The sequence below is a fragment of the Manis javanica genome, chromosome 8 (assembly GCF_040802235.1).
Source record: "Manis javanica isolate MJ-LG chromosome 8, MJ_LKY, whole genome shotgun sequence".
NCBI classification, from domain to species: Eukaryota; Metazoa; Chordata; class Mammalia; order Pholidota; family Manidae; genus Manis; species Manis javanica.
Window position 1 is genome coordinate 46,382,634 of NC_133163.1, and position 14,082 is coordinate 46,396,715.

The following is a 14,082-nucleotide window of genomic DNA, read 5'->3' on the forward strand; positions in this document are numbered from 1 at the left end:
AGACCATGCCCTGAAAACTACCAGACACTCATGAAAGAAATTAAAGATAGAAAGAATATTGTCAAGATGGCCATCCTGTCTAAAACAGTTTACAGATTTAGTGTAATCCCTATCCAAATGGCATTCTTCAACAAACTAGAGGAAATAGTTCTAAAATTCATATGGGACTGCAAAAGACCCCCAAATAGCCAAAGCAATCCTGAGAAGGGAAATTAAAGCTGGGGGAATTACACTCCCCAACTTGAGCTCTACTACAAAGCCACACTAATCAAAACAATTTGGTACTGGCACAAGAATATACCCATAGATCAATGGAACAGAATAGAGATCCCATATATAAACCCAAGCATATATGTCAATATATGATAAAGAAGCCATGGATATACAATGGGGAAATGACAACCTCTTCAACAACTGGTGTTGGCAAAACTGGACAATTACATGTAAGAGAATGAAACTGTATTATTGCCTAACTCCATACACAAAAGTAAACTCAAAATAGATCAAAAGACCTGAATGTAAGTCATGCAACTGTTAAAACTCTTAGAAGAAACTATAGGCAAAAATCTCTTGAATATAAACATGAGAAACTTTTTACTTTCAGTCAGGTGAAACAAAAGCAAAAATGAGCAAAATGGACCACATCAAACTAAAAAGCTGCCGTACAGCAAAGGATACCATCAGTAGAACAAAAAGGCATCCTACAGTATGGGGGAATATATTCATAAACAACATATCCAGCAGGGGGTTAACATCCAAAATATAAAAAGAACTCACATGCCTCGAAACCCATAAAAGCTAATAACCTGATTAAAAAATGGGCGGAGGATCTGAACAGACACTTCTCCAAAAAAGAAATTCACATGGCCAACAGGCACATGAAAAGATGCTCCGCATCACTAATTATCAGGGAAATCAAATTAAAACAACAGAAAGATATCATCTCACATCAGTAAGGATGGCCAACATCCAAAAGACAAGGAACAACAAATGCTGGCAAGGATGCTGAGAAAGGGGAACCCTCCTACACTGCTGGTTTGAATGTAAATTAGTTCAACCATTGTGGAAAGCAATATGGAAGTTCGTCAAGAAACTAAAAATAGAAATACCATTTGATGCAGGAATTCCACTCTTAAGAATTTACCCAAAGGAAACAAGATCCCTGATTCAAAAAGACATATGTACCCCTGTGTTGATCACAGCACTATTTACAGTAGCCAAGGTATGGAAGCAACCTAAGTGTCCATCAGTAGATGAATGGATAAAGTAGAGGTGGTATATATACACAATGGAATATTATTCAACCATAAGAAGAAAACAAATCCTAGCATTTGTAGCAACATGCATGGAGCTAGAGGGTATTATACTCTTTGAAATAAGCCAGGTGGAGAACAAGTACCAAATTATTTCCCTCATTTATGGACTATAACAATGAAGCAAAACAAGGAACAAAATAGCAGTACACTCACGCTCCAAGAGGGGACTAGCAGTCACCAAATGGGAGGGGTAGTGGAAGGAGGGTTGGGAGGGAGGGAGGGAGAAGAGCATTGAGGGTTGTTAATGAATGGCGCACATGGTATGGGGGTGGGGGTCACGGAAAAAACTGGAGCACAGAGAAGACAAGTAGTGACTGGCATTTTACTTCACTGATGGACAGTGACTGCAGTGGGGCATCAGGGAGACTTGATAATATGGGTGAATGTAGTAACCACAATTTTCTGAATGCGGATCCTTCATAAGAGTGTTTATCAGCAATACCTTAATAAATTTTAAAAATATTTTAAAAATTTAATTTGGGGAGTTGGTATTTTAAAAAACAAAAAGATTGGTTACATTTTGCCATAATACATAACTGTGTATCTTTCATTACTTCCAGATTTACATGGTATGTGTCTTAAAATCAAGGAAAGTAAAAGCTATTGTTAAATGTCTTTTAAAGGAGTTTATTTTATCTAAACATTAGCTCTTTCTGTATCACCCTTCATGTAGATTATAAATGGAAAATTAGAAAAGTTTAACGGTTAGTTGATATTCTCATCAAAGCCAAGCCCAAAGTATTACATTACAGCTTCCTTTGAACAGAACCATGTAACTACATATCACACTACATACTCCTTAAACTATATTGACTACAACTACCTACAATCATTTCTCGGAAGGTTTTTTGTGCATTTGCCACCAAATAGTAGTTCCTAAAGTGTGGTCTCCAGAACTGCTGAATCAGACACTGGATTCGAGCCCAGCAAGCTGTATTTAACAAGCCCTCCAGGTGATCTGATGCTCATTGAAAGTTGAGAGGCACTGCACCAACACATGGAATTCTTCTGCTTTTCCTGAAAAAAAAAATGTCCAATTAAAGTAGAGCTTTTGCATTCCTCCCTAGAGGAAAGGCAGCTTTTCATCCTTCCACATGGCTACCAGGTCATCTTGTCCTTGTCTTCCTTCATTGGCCGAACCCAGCACATGGTTTCAGTAGCTTTAACCAGGCCTAAGTGTTGCATTGTAAGGCACTGAGATCAACAGTCGGGACACCACGACCACATTGATGTTGCTGCTAACCCTGCCAAGCATGAATGCTCAAGTAATTTTCAGTTTATGTCAGCAGGTAGAGAATGTTCAGTAAAAATCTGATAGAGAGGAGTAGTCTTTTGAGACAAAATGAGAAGTTTAAAAATGGGAACAACACATAACTAGTATTTGTGTGTTGGACGAGCTGGCATATTTATAAGTTTTGAAATGAGAAGTTGAATATCAAGGAGGAAATATATGATCAAATAATTGTAGTAAACAATGATAGGAAGAGGAGAGCACTGCTTTAAAACTCATGTCAGGGCCTGAGTGTGGCTTTGAGAAACAAATGAACCTAATTCTGACTTTATGGAACATCTAAGTAATATTATTAAAGCTAATTTCAAAGCAGTTTTACAAAGAAAAATGACTAAGATACTTCCCACATTATTAATCTCTAAACTTTAAAAAACCCTGCTTTCTATAAAACAACTTTTTCCTCTTACCTCTTGTTGCCAGCTTAGTGGGAATTTTAGAGTATCAAGTAGGTCAACATTAGCTTTTTTTCAGTCATGTAATGACCATTCGTTACATTGCTCTTACCTAAGTGCATAATGTAATAATACATATAATACAGTAGCACACCTTTTATCATAAACTCATATACTCATTTTCTAAAATTTACTATGGTTTAAAACCACAAGGTACAAAAAGTTAGAATTGCATATGAGTAAGTTGCAATGAAGAAGAAAGTTCCAGGGACTCTGGAAATCTTAATGGAATCTGCATGGAACTTTTCCTTTTTTCAACTATGGAACTGCAGGCTTATATGGTTGGTTTAAGGACTGTAAAAGGATCTGTGTAAATAGTATCTTCCTTTTTCTTTAGAGGTGGTATAAACTATTATGTATGCCTTAATTTCCTGCAAGGTTTTGAAGCACCTGAGTTAATTTTAATACCGTAGATATATGTGGCCAGTGGTGGTTGTTTTTCTTTCTTAATGTATTTGAGTTTAGAAATAGTTTTATAGTGGTCAGCAACTACTCTAATATCATGTTTTCTTATTTCAAACAGCTAGTTAAAGGCCTTCAGCAAGAGCTGAATCGATTGTATTCCCTTTTCTGTTCTCGGAATCCAGACTTTGAAGAAAAAGGGGGTAAAGTCTCAATAGTGTCACATTCCTTGGGATGTGTAATCACTTATGACATAATGACTGGCTGGAATCCAGTTCGACTCTATGAACAGTTACTGCAGAAGGAAAAAGAGTTGCCTGATGAGCGATGGATGAGCTATGAAGAGCGACATCTTCTTGATGAACTCTATATAACAAAACGCCGGTAAAGTACCCAGTCTCTCTTTTTTTTTTTTTTTTTTTTTTTGAGAGGGCATCTCTCATATTTATTGATCAAACGGTTGTTAAAAACAATAAAATTCTGTATAGGGGAGTCAGTGCTCAATGCACAATCATTAATCCATCTCAAGCCTAATTCTCATCAGTCTCCAATCTTCTGAAGCATAACAAACAAATGAGAAGTTTAAAAATGGGAACAACACATAACTAGTATTTGTGTGTTGGACTAGCTGGCATATTTATAAGTTTTGAAATGAGAAGTTGAATGCTCAATGCACAATCATTAATCCATCTCAAGCCTAATTCTCATCAGTCTCCAATCTTCTGAAGCATAACGAACAAATGAGAAGTTTAAAAATGGGAACAACACATAACTAGTATTCTTACATGGTGAACAAATTCTTACATAGTGAGTAAGTTCTTACATGGTGAACAGTACAAGGACAGTCATCACAGAAACTTTCGGTTTTGATCACACATTATGAACTACAAACAATCAGAAGTACCCAGTCTCTTAAAATAATTTCAAATGTTTTTCGTGGAGTTACTGAGCTTCCTAGGAGAAAATGTTAAGATTTTCATGATAAAGAAAAAATACATTGTTCAGGGTACAAAGACTATTAGATAACATGCTAATAATCATCATCAAGCTAGAAACTAAATTTTCATGCTAATTATATGCATTTTCCCACAGCATAAAATACATTTATCATCTTGTTCTCTTTTCTTCACAATTTATTAGGAGTGAAACCTAAAACATTCTAAGCTGAGTTACTTACTACATAGAATTCTTATTGAAAATGTTTATCAGTCGTAATCCTTTGTAGTTTTATTAAACTTAGGGAGGGGCCTTTACTTTTCTTATTCTGAAAATAATTTTAAAGCCCTTTTCCCTTAGCATATATATTTTTGACATATTTTATAAGTTTGACATTTTATAACTACACAAATATAAGTTATTTGATTGCTGGTAGCCTTCTTGATACTATATTTTAATTCTTTATGACTTTCTTATTTGCATGTATACATATTCTTATGTCTTTGTCCTCTTAATGATCATCTGATCAGTTCTAACAGTGAAAAGGCACTCATTTTGATAATTAACTATATAAAAATAACCAATTTAGTTGACTAAAATTTTTAATAAGTTTGGATTTTGTTTTGTTCATATTGTCTAAGGATTTCATTTAGAAGTTTATTAAGTACTACAGGCTAAATACATGTATTTTATGTCACAATAATTGGTAGTTTTGAAAGAAAATGTCATGTTTGGCAAGTCTCAGCGGCATTTTAGATATAAAATCCAGTAAAAAAATATTTTTTAAACAGGCACAGAAAATGAAGTGCACATTTTTTTAAAAACTTAGTTCCATTATTTAATATTTTATTCAATTTATAAAAAATTAAATATAAGCAAATATGGATGGGGAAAAAATTAACCCAAATGTCCATCATCAGAGAAGGGTTAAATAAACTATGGTTCATGTGTATGATGAGCAATTACACACATGGCTGTTATAAAGACTGAAGTAAATCAGGAGACAATTAAATGGAAAGATCTCTAAGATTTGTTACTCATGTAGAAAAGAGAAAGAACAGTGTATGTGGCATGAATATGTGGTGTCATGTTTTTTTTCCCTTCAATTAGGTTTATTGCATGTTTGTATTTCATATATGGATTTTCTATTTAAATTATATATACAAAAAATGAAAGCTAACATTTATATGTTCATCACCATGTGCTGGCCCTTGCTTTATGTATTTTTTTTTTGTTGTCATGTGTTTTTAAGTTGTATATATACTTACATTTGCCTCACATTTTACTAAAGGATCCCCCCAAAAAGTTATTAACATCAGTTATTAAACTTTTATAGATTTTCTGTATTACAGCAGGTACATTTTCTAAGTATTGTGAATAGAGATTAATTTGAGGAATTGGATAATGGATCATCTTCTTTATACCTCAGTGAACTAGAAAGCATCTAATATTCATGAAATTGTAAATATAAATGTGTATATAATCTCATAACTGCTTCCTAGGCTGAGAGAAATAGAAGAACGGCTACATGGACTGAAGACATTGTCTGTGACACAAACACCTGCCTTAAAATTTAAGGTAAAGAAAGAGAGAAGTGAGATTTTCATTATTTATTTCAGGTTTTTTTTCAAACTTCATTTGAAGCATGACAGTAGGATTCCAAGGAAAGCTTTAACTATTCTTCTGTCAAATGAATGTTTATTGAACTCATTCTATGTATTGGACACTGCTAGTTTCTGAGTTCTACAAAGAAAAGAATGAACAAGATGGTCTGTCAGTTCTCAGGATATCTCAGGATATGTGACACAGTGTTATTGGTGCTATTAGCAGTATATAGATTTATGTATGCACTAGAGAGAGGTTGTAATTTTGCCTGGAAAGGCTTACAAAGAAGTGACATATGTACTCGATTTTAGTTATCTATAAACTAGGTACTGCCAACTGGAGGAAACAAGAAACAGCATAAACAAAGGCATGGAGGGTTATAACTTCATGGTACCGCCAAGAAACCACAAATAATTTAGAGTAGTGGGAAAAGGAAAAGGAAAGACAGATCTGGGAAGCATTTAATATTTAGAATTAACCGATCTTAGTGCCCAACTAGTTGTAGGTGGTAAGAAAAATAAATGGATGTGTCCGTGAAGATTCCAGGAATGGAAAGCTGACATTTCAATCAGTAAGTATATGACAAGAGCCATAAGATGAGGATGTATGTGTGGTTAGGTTGGAGCAGGTTAGGCAAACCAGCAGACAAGGGGACTGGGACAGCAGGAAGAGCTGGAAATGAAAAACTTAACATTTGATGCGGGCATTGGAAAGGTTTTCCGGGTTTTTGAGCATCAGAATGGAGCTTTAAAAGCAGCATTCTTACATTGGCAGAGATGTCGATATTGACCTGAGGGTTGGAAAGGACAAAGCCTACAGCTGGAAACAAGTAACTTGTTTGCAGTGTGAAAGGGAGTATGCTATAAATTTCCTAATACACATTTCCTGTTGAATGTATTCCCCGTGTCAAGTGTACTATATTGTCTCTTCTTGAAATGTTTCCTTTATCACAGGAACTTAGCATGCAGGTTAAATAATGAAATAATACGGAAATTCTCTTTAAAACAGTAAGAATTTTCATATTGAATCTACCTCTGTGACTTATAAAGTTTTTTTTTTAACTTACACATTTAAAGTCCATATGGTACAGTTCCAACATACATTTAAAAGCCATAAAAGCATAGTCTTTGGAGTCATCCTCACCTGGAATTTGAGTTCCATCCCTTTCACTCTTACTATACATAATCAATATGTTAAATATATAGAATTAATCTGATAGAAAAAAGGAAACTTTTCTATTTCATGTCCTGGGTTTTTTTACTGGAGACTTGTATATTATCCACTAAACATATTGGGATCTCAAAATTCAGTATCGCATTACCAGAACTCATACATTGTAATTGTGTATTCTTCTAATACACAGTCATATATATTCTAATACTATGACTTTTTAGTTATATAGTTACTCAGAGAGAAAAAATATAGAAATGTGAAATTTAAAAAGAAATATCTGATGAATTGGCAAGTTAATATTAAGGACTCCAGAGTTCTAAAAGGAACAGAAGTCTTTCTGTGCCTATTAACAAGCAGATGGATTTACTTTCAGAATACAGGTGTCAGCTCTGTTATAGGTGACTGCTGAAAACTTTTTTTTTTATATCGTTAATGTACAATTACTTGAACAACATTTTGGTTGCTAGACTCCCCCTATTATCAAGACCCCCCACATACCCCATTACAGTCACTGTCCATCAGCGTAATAAGATGTTATAGAATCATTACTTGTCTTCCCTGTATATACTGCGTTTCCTGTGTCCCCCTCCCCCCGAGACTACATTATGTGTGCTAATTGTAATGTGCCTTTTTCCCCCTTATCCCTCCCTTCCCACCCATCCTCCCCAGTCACTTTCCCTTTGGTAACTGTTAGTCTGTTCGTGGGTTCTCTGAGTCTGCTGCTGCTTTGTTCCTTCAGGTTTTTCTTTGTTCTTATACTCCATAGATGAGTGAAATCATTTGATACTTGTCTTTCTCCACCTGGCTTATTTCACGGAGCATAATACCCTCTAGCTCCATCCATGTTGTTGCAAATGGTGGGATTTGTTTTCTTCTTATGTCTGAATAGTATTCCATTGTGTATATGTACCACATCTTCTTTATCCTTTCATCTACTGATGGACACTTAAGTTGCTTCCATATCTTGGCTATTGTAAATACTGCTGCCAAAACATAGGGGTGCATCTGTCTTTTTCAAACTGGGCTGCTGCGTTCTTAGGATAAATTCCTAGGAATGGAAATCCTGGGTCGAATCGCATTTCTATTTTGAGTTCTTGAGGAACCTCCATACTGCTTTCCACAATCGTTGAACTAGTTTACATTCCCACCAGCAGTGTAGGAGGGTTTCCCTTTCTTCGCATCCATGCCAGCATTTGTTGCTGTTTGTCTTTTGGATGTTGGCCATCCTAACTGGTGTGAGGTGATATCTCATTGTGGTTTTAATTTGCATTTCTCTGATGATTAGCGATGTGGAGAATCTTTTCATGTGCCTGTTGGTGATCTGAATTTCTTCTTTGGAGAAGTGTCTGTTCAGATCTGCCCATTTTTTCAATTGGCTTATTTGCTTTTTGTTTGTTGAGGTGTGTGAGCTCTTTATATATTTTGGATGTCAACCCCTTATCAGGTATGTCATTTATGAATATATTCTCACATACTCTAGGATGTCTTTTTGTTCTACTGATGGTGTCCTTTGCTCTACAGAAGCTTTATAGTTTGATATAGTCCCACTTGTTCATTTTTGCTTTGTTTCCCTTGCGTGGGGAGATATGTTCATGAAGAAGTTGCTCACGTTTATGTCCAAGAGATTTTTGCCTATATTTTTTTCTAAGAGTTTTATAGTTTCATGACTTTCATTCAGGTCTTTGATCCATTTTGAGTTTACTTTTGTGTATGGGGTTAGACAATAATCCAGTTTCATTCTCTTACATGTAACTGACTAGTTTTGCCAACACCAGCTGTTGAAGAAGTTGTCCTTTCCCCCTTGTATATCCATGGCTTCTTTGTCATATATTAATTGACCATATTTGCTTGGGTTTATATCTGGGCTCTCTATTCTGTGCCACTGGTCTATGGGTCTGTCCTTGTGCCAATACCAAATTGTCTTGATTACTGTGGCTTCATAGTAGAGCTTGAAGTCAGGGAGCATAGTTCCCCCTGCTTCATTCTTCCTTCTCAGGATTGCTTTAGCTTTTCGGGGTCTTTTGTCATTCCATATTAATTTTAGAACTATTTTCTCTAGTTCATTGAAGAATGCTATAGGTATTTTGATAGGGATTGCATTGAATCTATAGATTGCTTTGGGCAGGATGGCCATTTTGACAATATTAATTCTTCCTAGTCAAGAGCATGGGATGAATTTCCATTTATTAGTGTCCTCTTTAATTTCTCTTAAGAGTGTTTTATAGTTTTCAGGGTATAGGTCTTTCACTTCCTTGGTTAGGTTTATTCCTAGGTATTTTATTCTTTTTGATGTAATTGTGAATGGAATCGTTTTCCTGATTTCTTTTTCTGCTAGTTCATCGTTAGTGTATAGGAATGCAACAGATTTCTGTGTATTAATATTGTAGCCTGCTACGTTGCTGAATTGAGATATTAGATCTAGTAGTTTTGGAGTGGATTCTTTAGGGTTTTTTATGTACAATATCATGTCATCTGCAAACAGTGACAGTTTGACTTCTTCCTTGCCAATCTGAATGCCTTTAATTTCTTTGTGTTGTCTGATTGCCATGACTCGGACCTCCAGTACTATGTTGAATAAAAGTGGGAAGAGTGAGCATCCTTGTCTTGTGCCCCATCTTAAATAAAAGCTTTTAGCTTCTTGCTGTTAAGTATAATATTGGCTGTAGGTTTGTCATATATGAGCTTTATTATGTTGAGGTACTTGCCCTCTATACCCATGTTGTTGAGAGTTTTTATCATGAGTAGATGTTGAATTTTGTTGAATGCTTTTTCAGCATCTATGGAGATGATAATGTTGTTTTTGTCCTTTTTGTTGATGTGGTGAATGATGTTGATGGATTTTCAAATGTTGTATCATCCTTGCATCCCTGGGATGAATCCCACTTGATCATGATGGATGATCTTTTTTATATATTTTTTTAATTTGGTTTGCTAATATTCTGTTGAGTATTTCTGCATCTATGTTCATCAGGGATATTGGTCTGTAATTTTCTTTTTTTGTGGTGTCTTTGCCTAGTTTTGGTATTAGAGTGCTGTTGGCCTCGTAGAATGAGTTTGGAAGTATTCCCTCATCTTCTACTTTTGGTAAACTTTAAGGAGCGTGGGTATTAGGTCTTCACTAAATGTTTGATAAAATTCAGCAGCAAAACCATCTGGTCCAGGTGTTTTGTTCTTATGTAGTTTTTTTATTACCAATTCAATTTCCTTGCTGGTAATTGGTCTATTCATATTTTCTATTTCTTCCTGGGTCAGCCTTGGAAAGTTGTATTTTTCTGGAAAGTTGTCCATTTCTTCTAGATTATTCAGTTTATTACCATATAATTTTTCATAGTATTCTTTCATAATTCTTTGTATTTCTGTGGTGTCCATAGTGATTTTTCCTTTCTCATTTCTGATTCTGTTTATGTGTGTAGACTCTTTTTTTTCTTGATAAGTCCAGCTAGGGGTTTATCTATTTTGTTTATTTTCTCGAAGAACCAGCTCCCACTTTCTTTGATTCTTTCTATTGTTTTATTATTCTGTTTTGTTTATTTCTGTTTTAATCTTTATTATGTCCCTCCTTCTACTGACTTTGGGCCTCATTTTTCTTCCTTTTCTAGTTTCATTAATTGTGAGTTTAGACTGTTCATTTGGGATTGTTCTTCTTTCCTGAGGTAGGCCTGTATTGCAGTATATTTTCCTCTTAGCACAGCTTGGCTGCGCCCCACAGAGTTTGTGTTGTTGAATTATTGTTGTCACTTGTCTCCATATATTGCTTGATCTCTGTTTTTATTTGGTCATTGATCCATTGATTATTTAGGAGCATGTTATTAAGCCTCCATGTGTTTGTGGGATTTTTCATTTTCTTTTTGTAATTTATTTCTAATTTCATCCCTTTGTGATCTGAGAAGCTAATTGGTACAATTTCAATCTTTTTTAATTTACTGAGGTTCTTTTTGTGGCCTAGTATATGATCTATTCTTGAAAACGTTCCATGTGTACTTGAGCAGAATGTGTATCCTGTTGCTTTTGGATGGAGTGTTCTGTAGATGTCCGTTAGGTCCATCTGTTCTAATATGTTGTTCAGTGCCTCTGTCTTTTTACTTATTTTATGTGTCCTTTGGAGTGAGTGGTGTGTGAAGTCTCCTAAAATGAATGCATTGCATTCTATTTCCCCCTTTAATTCTGTTAGTATTTGTTTCATATATGCAGGTGCTCCTGTGTTGTGTGCATAGATATTTATAATAGTTATATCCGCTTGATGGACTGACCCTTTTATCATTATGTAATGTCCTTCTTTGTCTCTTGGTACTCTCTTTGTTTTGAAGTCTATTTTGTCTGATGCAAGTACTGTAACTCCTGATTTTTTCTCACTATTAGTTGCATGAAATATCTTCTTCCATCAGTTTACTTTCAGTCTGTGTATGTCATTGGGTTTAAAGTGAGTCTCTTATAGGCAGCATATAGATGGGTCTTGTTTTTTATCCATTCAGTAACTCTATGTCTTTGATTGGTGCATTCAGACCATTTACATTTCAGGTGATTATCGATAGGAATGTACTTATTGCCATGGCAGGCTTTAGATTCATGGTTACCAAAGGTTTAAGGGTAATTCCCTTAGTATCTAACAGTCTAATTTAAGTCACTTTGTATGCTGTTACAAACAGAGCCTAAAGGTTCTTTTTTTTTCCCTCCTTTTTCTTCCTCCATTCTTTGTATGTTATGAATCATATTCTGTACTCTTTGTCTATCTCTTGGGTGACATGTATTTAGCTTTAGGAATACTTCCATCTATAGGAGTCCCTCCAAAATGCACTGTAGAGGTGGTTTGTGGGAGGTAAATTCTCTCAGCTTTTGCTTATCTGAAAATTGTTTAGTCCCTCCTTCAAATTTAAATGATAACCTTGGCGGGTAGAGTATTCTTGGTTCAAGGCCCTTCTGCTTCATTGCATTAAATATATCATGCCACTCCCTTCTGGCCTGTAAGGTTTCTGTTGAGAAGTCTGATGATAGCCTAGTGGGTTTTCCTTTGTGTATGATCTTTTTTCTCTGTAGCTGCTTTTAAAAAGTCTGTCTTTAGCCTTGATCTTTGCCATTTTCATTATTATATGTCTTGATGTTGTCGTCCTTGGGTTCCTTGTGTTGGGTTATCTGTGAACCTCCGTGGCTTGAGAGACAATCTCCTTCCCCAGATTGGGGAAGTTTTCAGCAATTACCTCCTCAAAGACACTTTCTATCCCTTTTTCTCTCTCTTCTTCTTCTGGTATCCCTATAATGCAAATATTGTTCCATTTGGATTGGTCACACATTTCTCTCAACATTCATTCATTCTTAGAGATTCTTTTTTCCTCTCTGTGCCTCACCTTCTTTGTATTCCTCTTCTCTAATTTCTATTCCATTTACTGTCTCTTCTACTACATCTAATCTGATTTTAAGTCCCTCCATTGTATGTTTCATTTCAGATATGAAATTTCTTAATGATTGAATCGTTAAATTCGTTAAATGATTAAATTCGTTTCTGAATTCTTGAATATTTTTCTGTACCTCCATAAACATTTATAATTTATATTTTCAATTCCTTTTCAGAAAGATTGGTGAGTTCAGTTTCATTTGGCCCTTTTCCTGGGGTTTGTGAGACTTTGGTCTGAACCATGTTCTTTTGATGTTTCATATTTCTGTGTGGTGCCCACTAGTGCCCAGAAGCTCCAGTCTCTGGAGCTGCTCAGTCCCTAGAGTAAGGTTGGGGATCATAGGGGAGTGGAGCTGGTGCCTTGGGGGAAGAAAGATCTGTTTCCTGATACCTGTCTGTGGTGCCTGTCTCCAGTGTCAGAGCTAGTGAGCTGAGCACACCGGTGTAAGCCTCTGTGCTTTGCATCTCTAGCTGTTGGCGGGCCTCCCTCTGGCTGGCCTGACACCAGCACAGTGACTGCCAGTTTGCAAACCGGTGCCAGAAGTCTAGGAGGGAGGCGCAGCTGGCTGTGTATCACAGTAGGGGGCCTCAGAGCTGAGTAGGCAGCCCAGGAGATGGAGCACCTGAAGCTCCTCAAAAGTTCCCAACCAGCTAGGCAGAGCGTGCCCAGACAACCTTGTCCAGCAATCCCTTCTCCCAGGCAGCAAACTCCATGCAAACCCCTTCCCTTCAGCAGCCCTCTCGCTGCTAGGAAGCCTCTCAGACTGCCTGCCTTTCCTGTGACACAGAGCAGTTGGATGTGGATCCCCTCCTCCACAAACAGCTGGAATCTCAGTCTCTCAAGCACTCCGCCTATCCAGGCTGCCCAGCGTCCAGAACATCACACAATATAGGTTTCTGCTCACAGAGCAGATCTCCAGGGCTAGGTGTTCAGCAGTCCCAAGCTTCCACCCCTCCCCACTCCGTTTCTCTTCCTCCTGCTGGGGTGGGGCAAGGGCTTTGGTCTCACCCGCTCAAGGCTTTGGTACATTACCCTGTTTTGTGAGGTCTGCTCTGTTCCTGAGGTCTGTATGCAGTCTGATTCAGCCTTCCTTCTTGTTGCTGTTTTAGGCTTAGTTGTATTAATCAACTATATTTTCATACTATGTGGTTTTGGGAAGATTTCTCCGTCTCACCTCTTGTGCCGCTATCTTGAATCTAATAATTGCCTGCTGAAAACTTTTTTTTAAAAAAAAGAAAAAAGTGTTGACAAACTTTGGTCTAGAGAGTGTGAAACTTTGGTTTTGATTCTGAGGTTTTGTACTGGCTAGTTATGTAACATTAACCAAATTATTGAACGTCTCTGAATTCATCTGTTTACTCATCTCAGGACAAGGACAATAGACTAAATGTTTAAGGCTCATTTTCACCTTTAAAATTCTTTGATGGATGTAAGTATCACCAAAGCAGTTATTATTCTTATCAGAGAATAATTCCTTTGTGTTTTTGTCTATCAAACTGCTGACCATTCTTAAACAA

The 14,082-nt window shown here is 36.4% G+C and overlaps 1 protein-coding gene across 7 annotated transcripts in view; it reads left to right on the plus strand.

The window, feature by feature from the left end:
• The window catches only part of DDHD1 (DDHD domain containing 1), an 88,584-nt gene that overhangs the window by 57,097 nt on the left and 17,405 nt on the right, over positions 1–14,082 (plus strand). For all 7 annotated transcript variants that reach the window (XM_037016165.2, XM_037016167.2, XM_017681212.3 and 4 more), the window contains 2 exons: positions 3,583–3,845; positions 5,900–5,975. In XM_037016165.2, the coding sequence (XP_036872060.1) occupies positions 3,583–3,845; positions 5,900–5,975 (339 nt within the window). The remainder of the gene's footprint in view (positions 1–3,582; positions 3,846–5,899; positions 5,976–14,082) is intronic.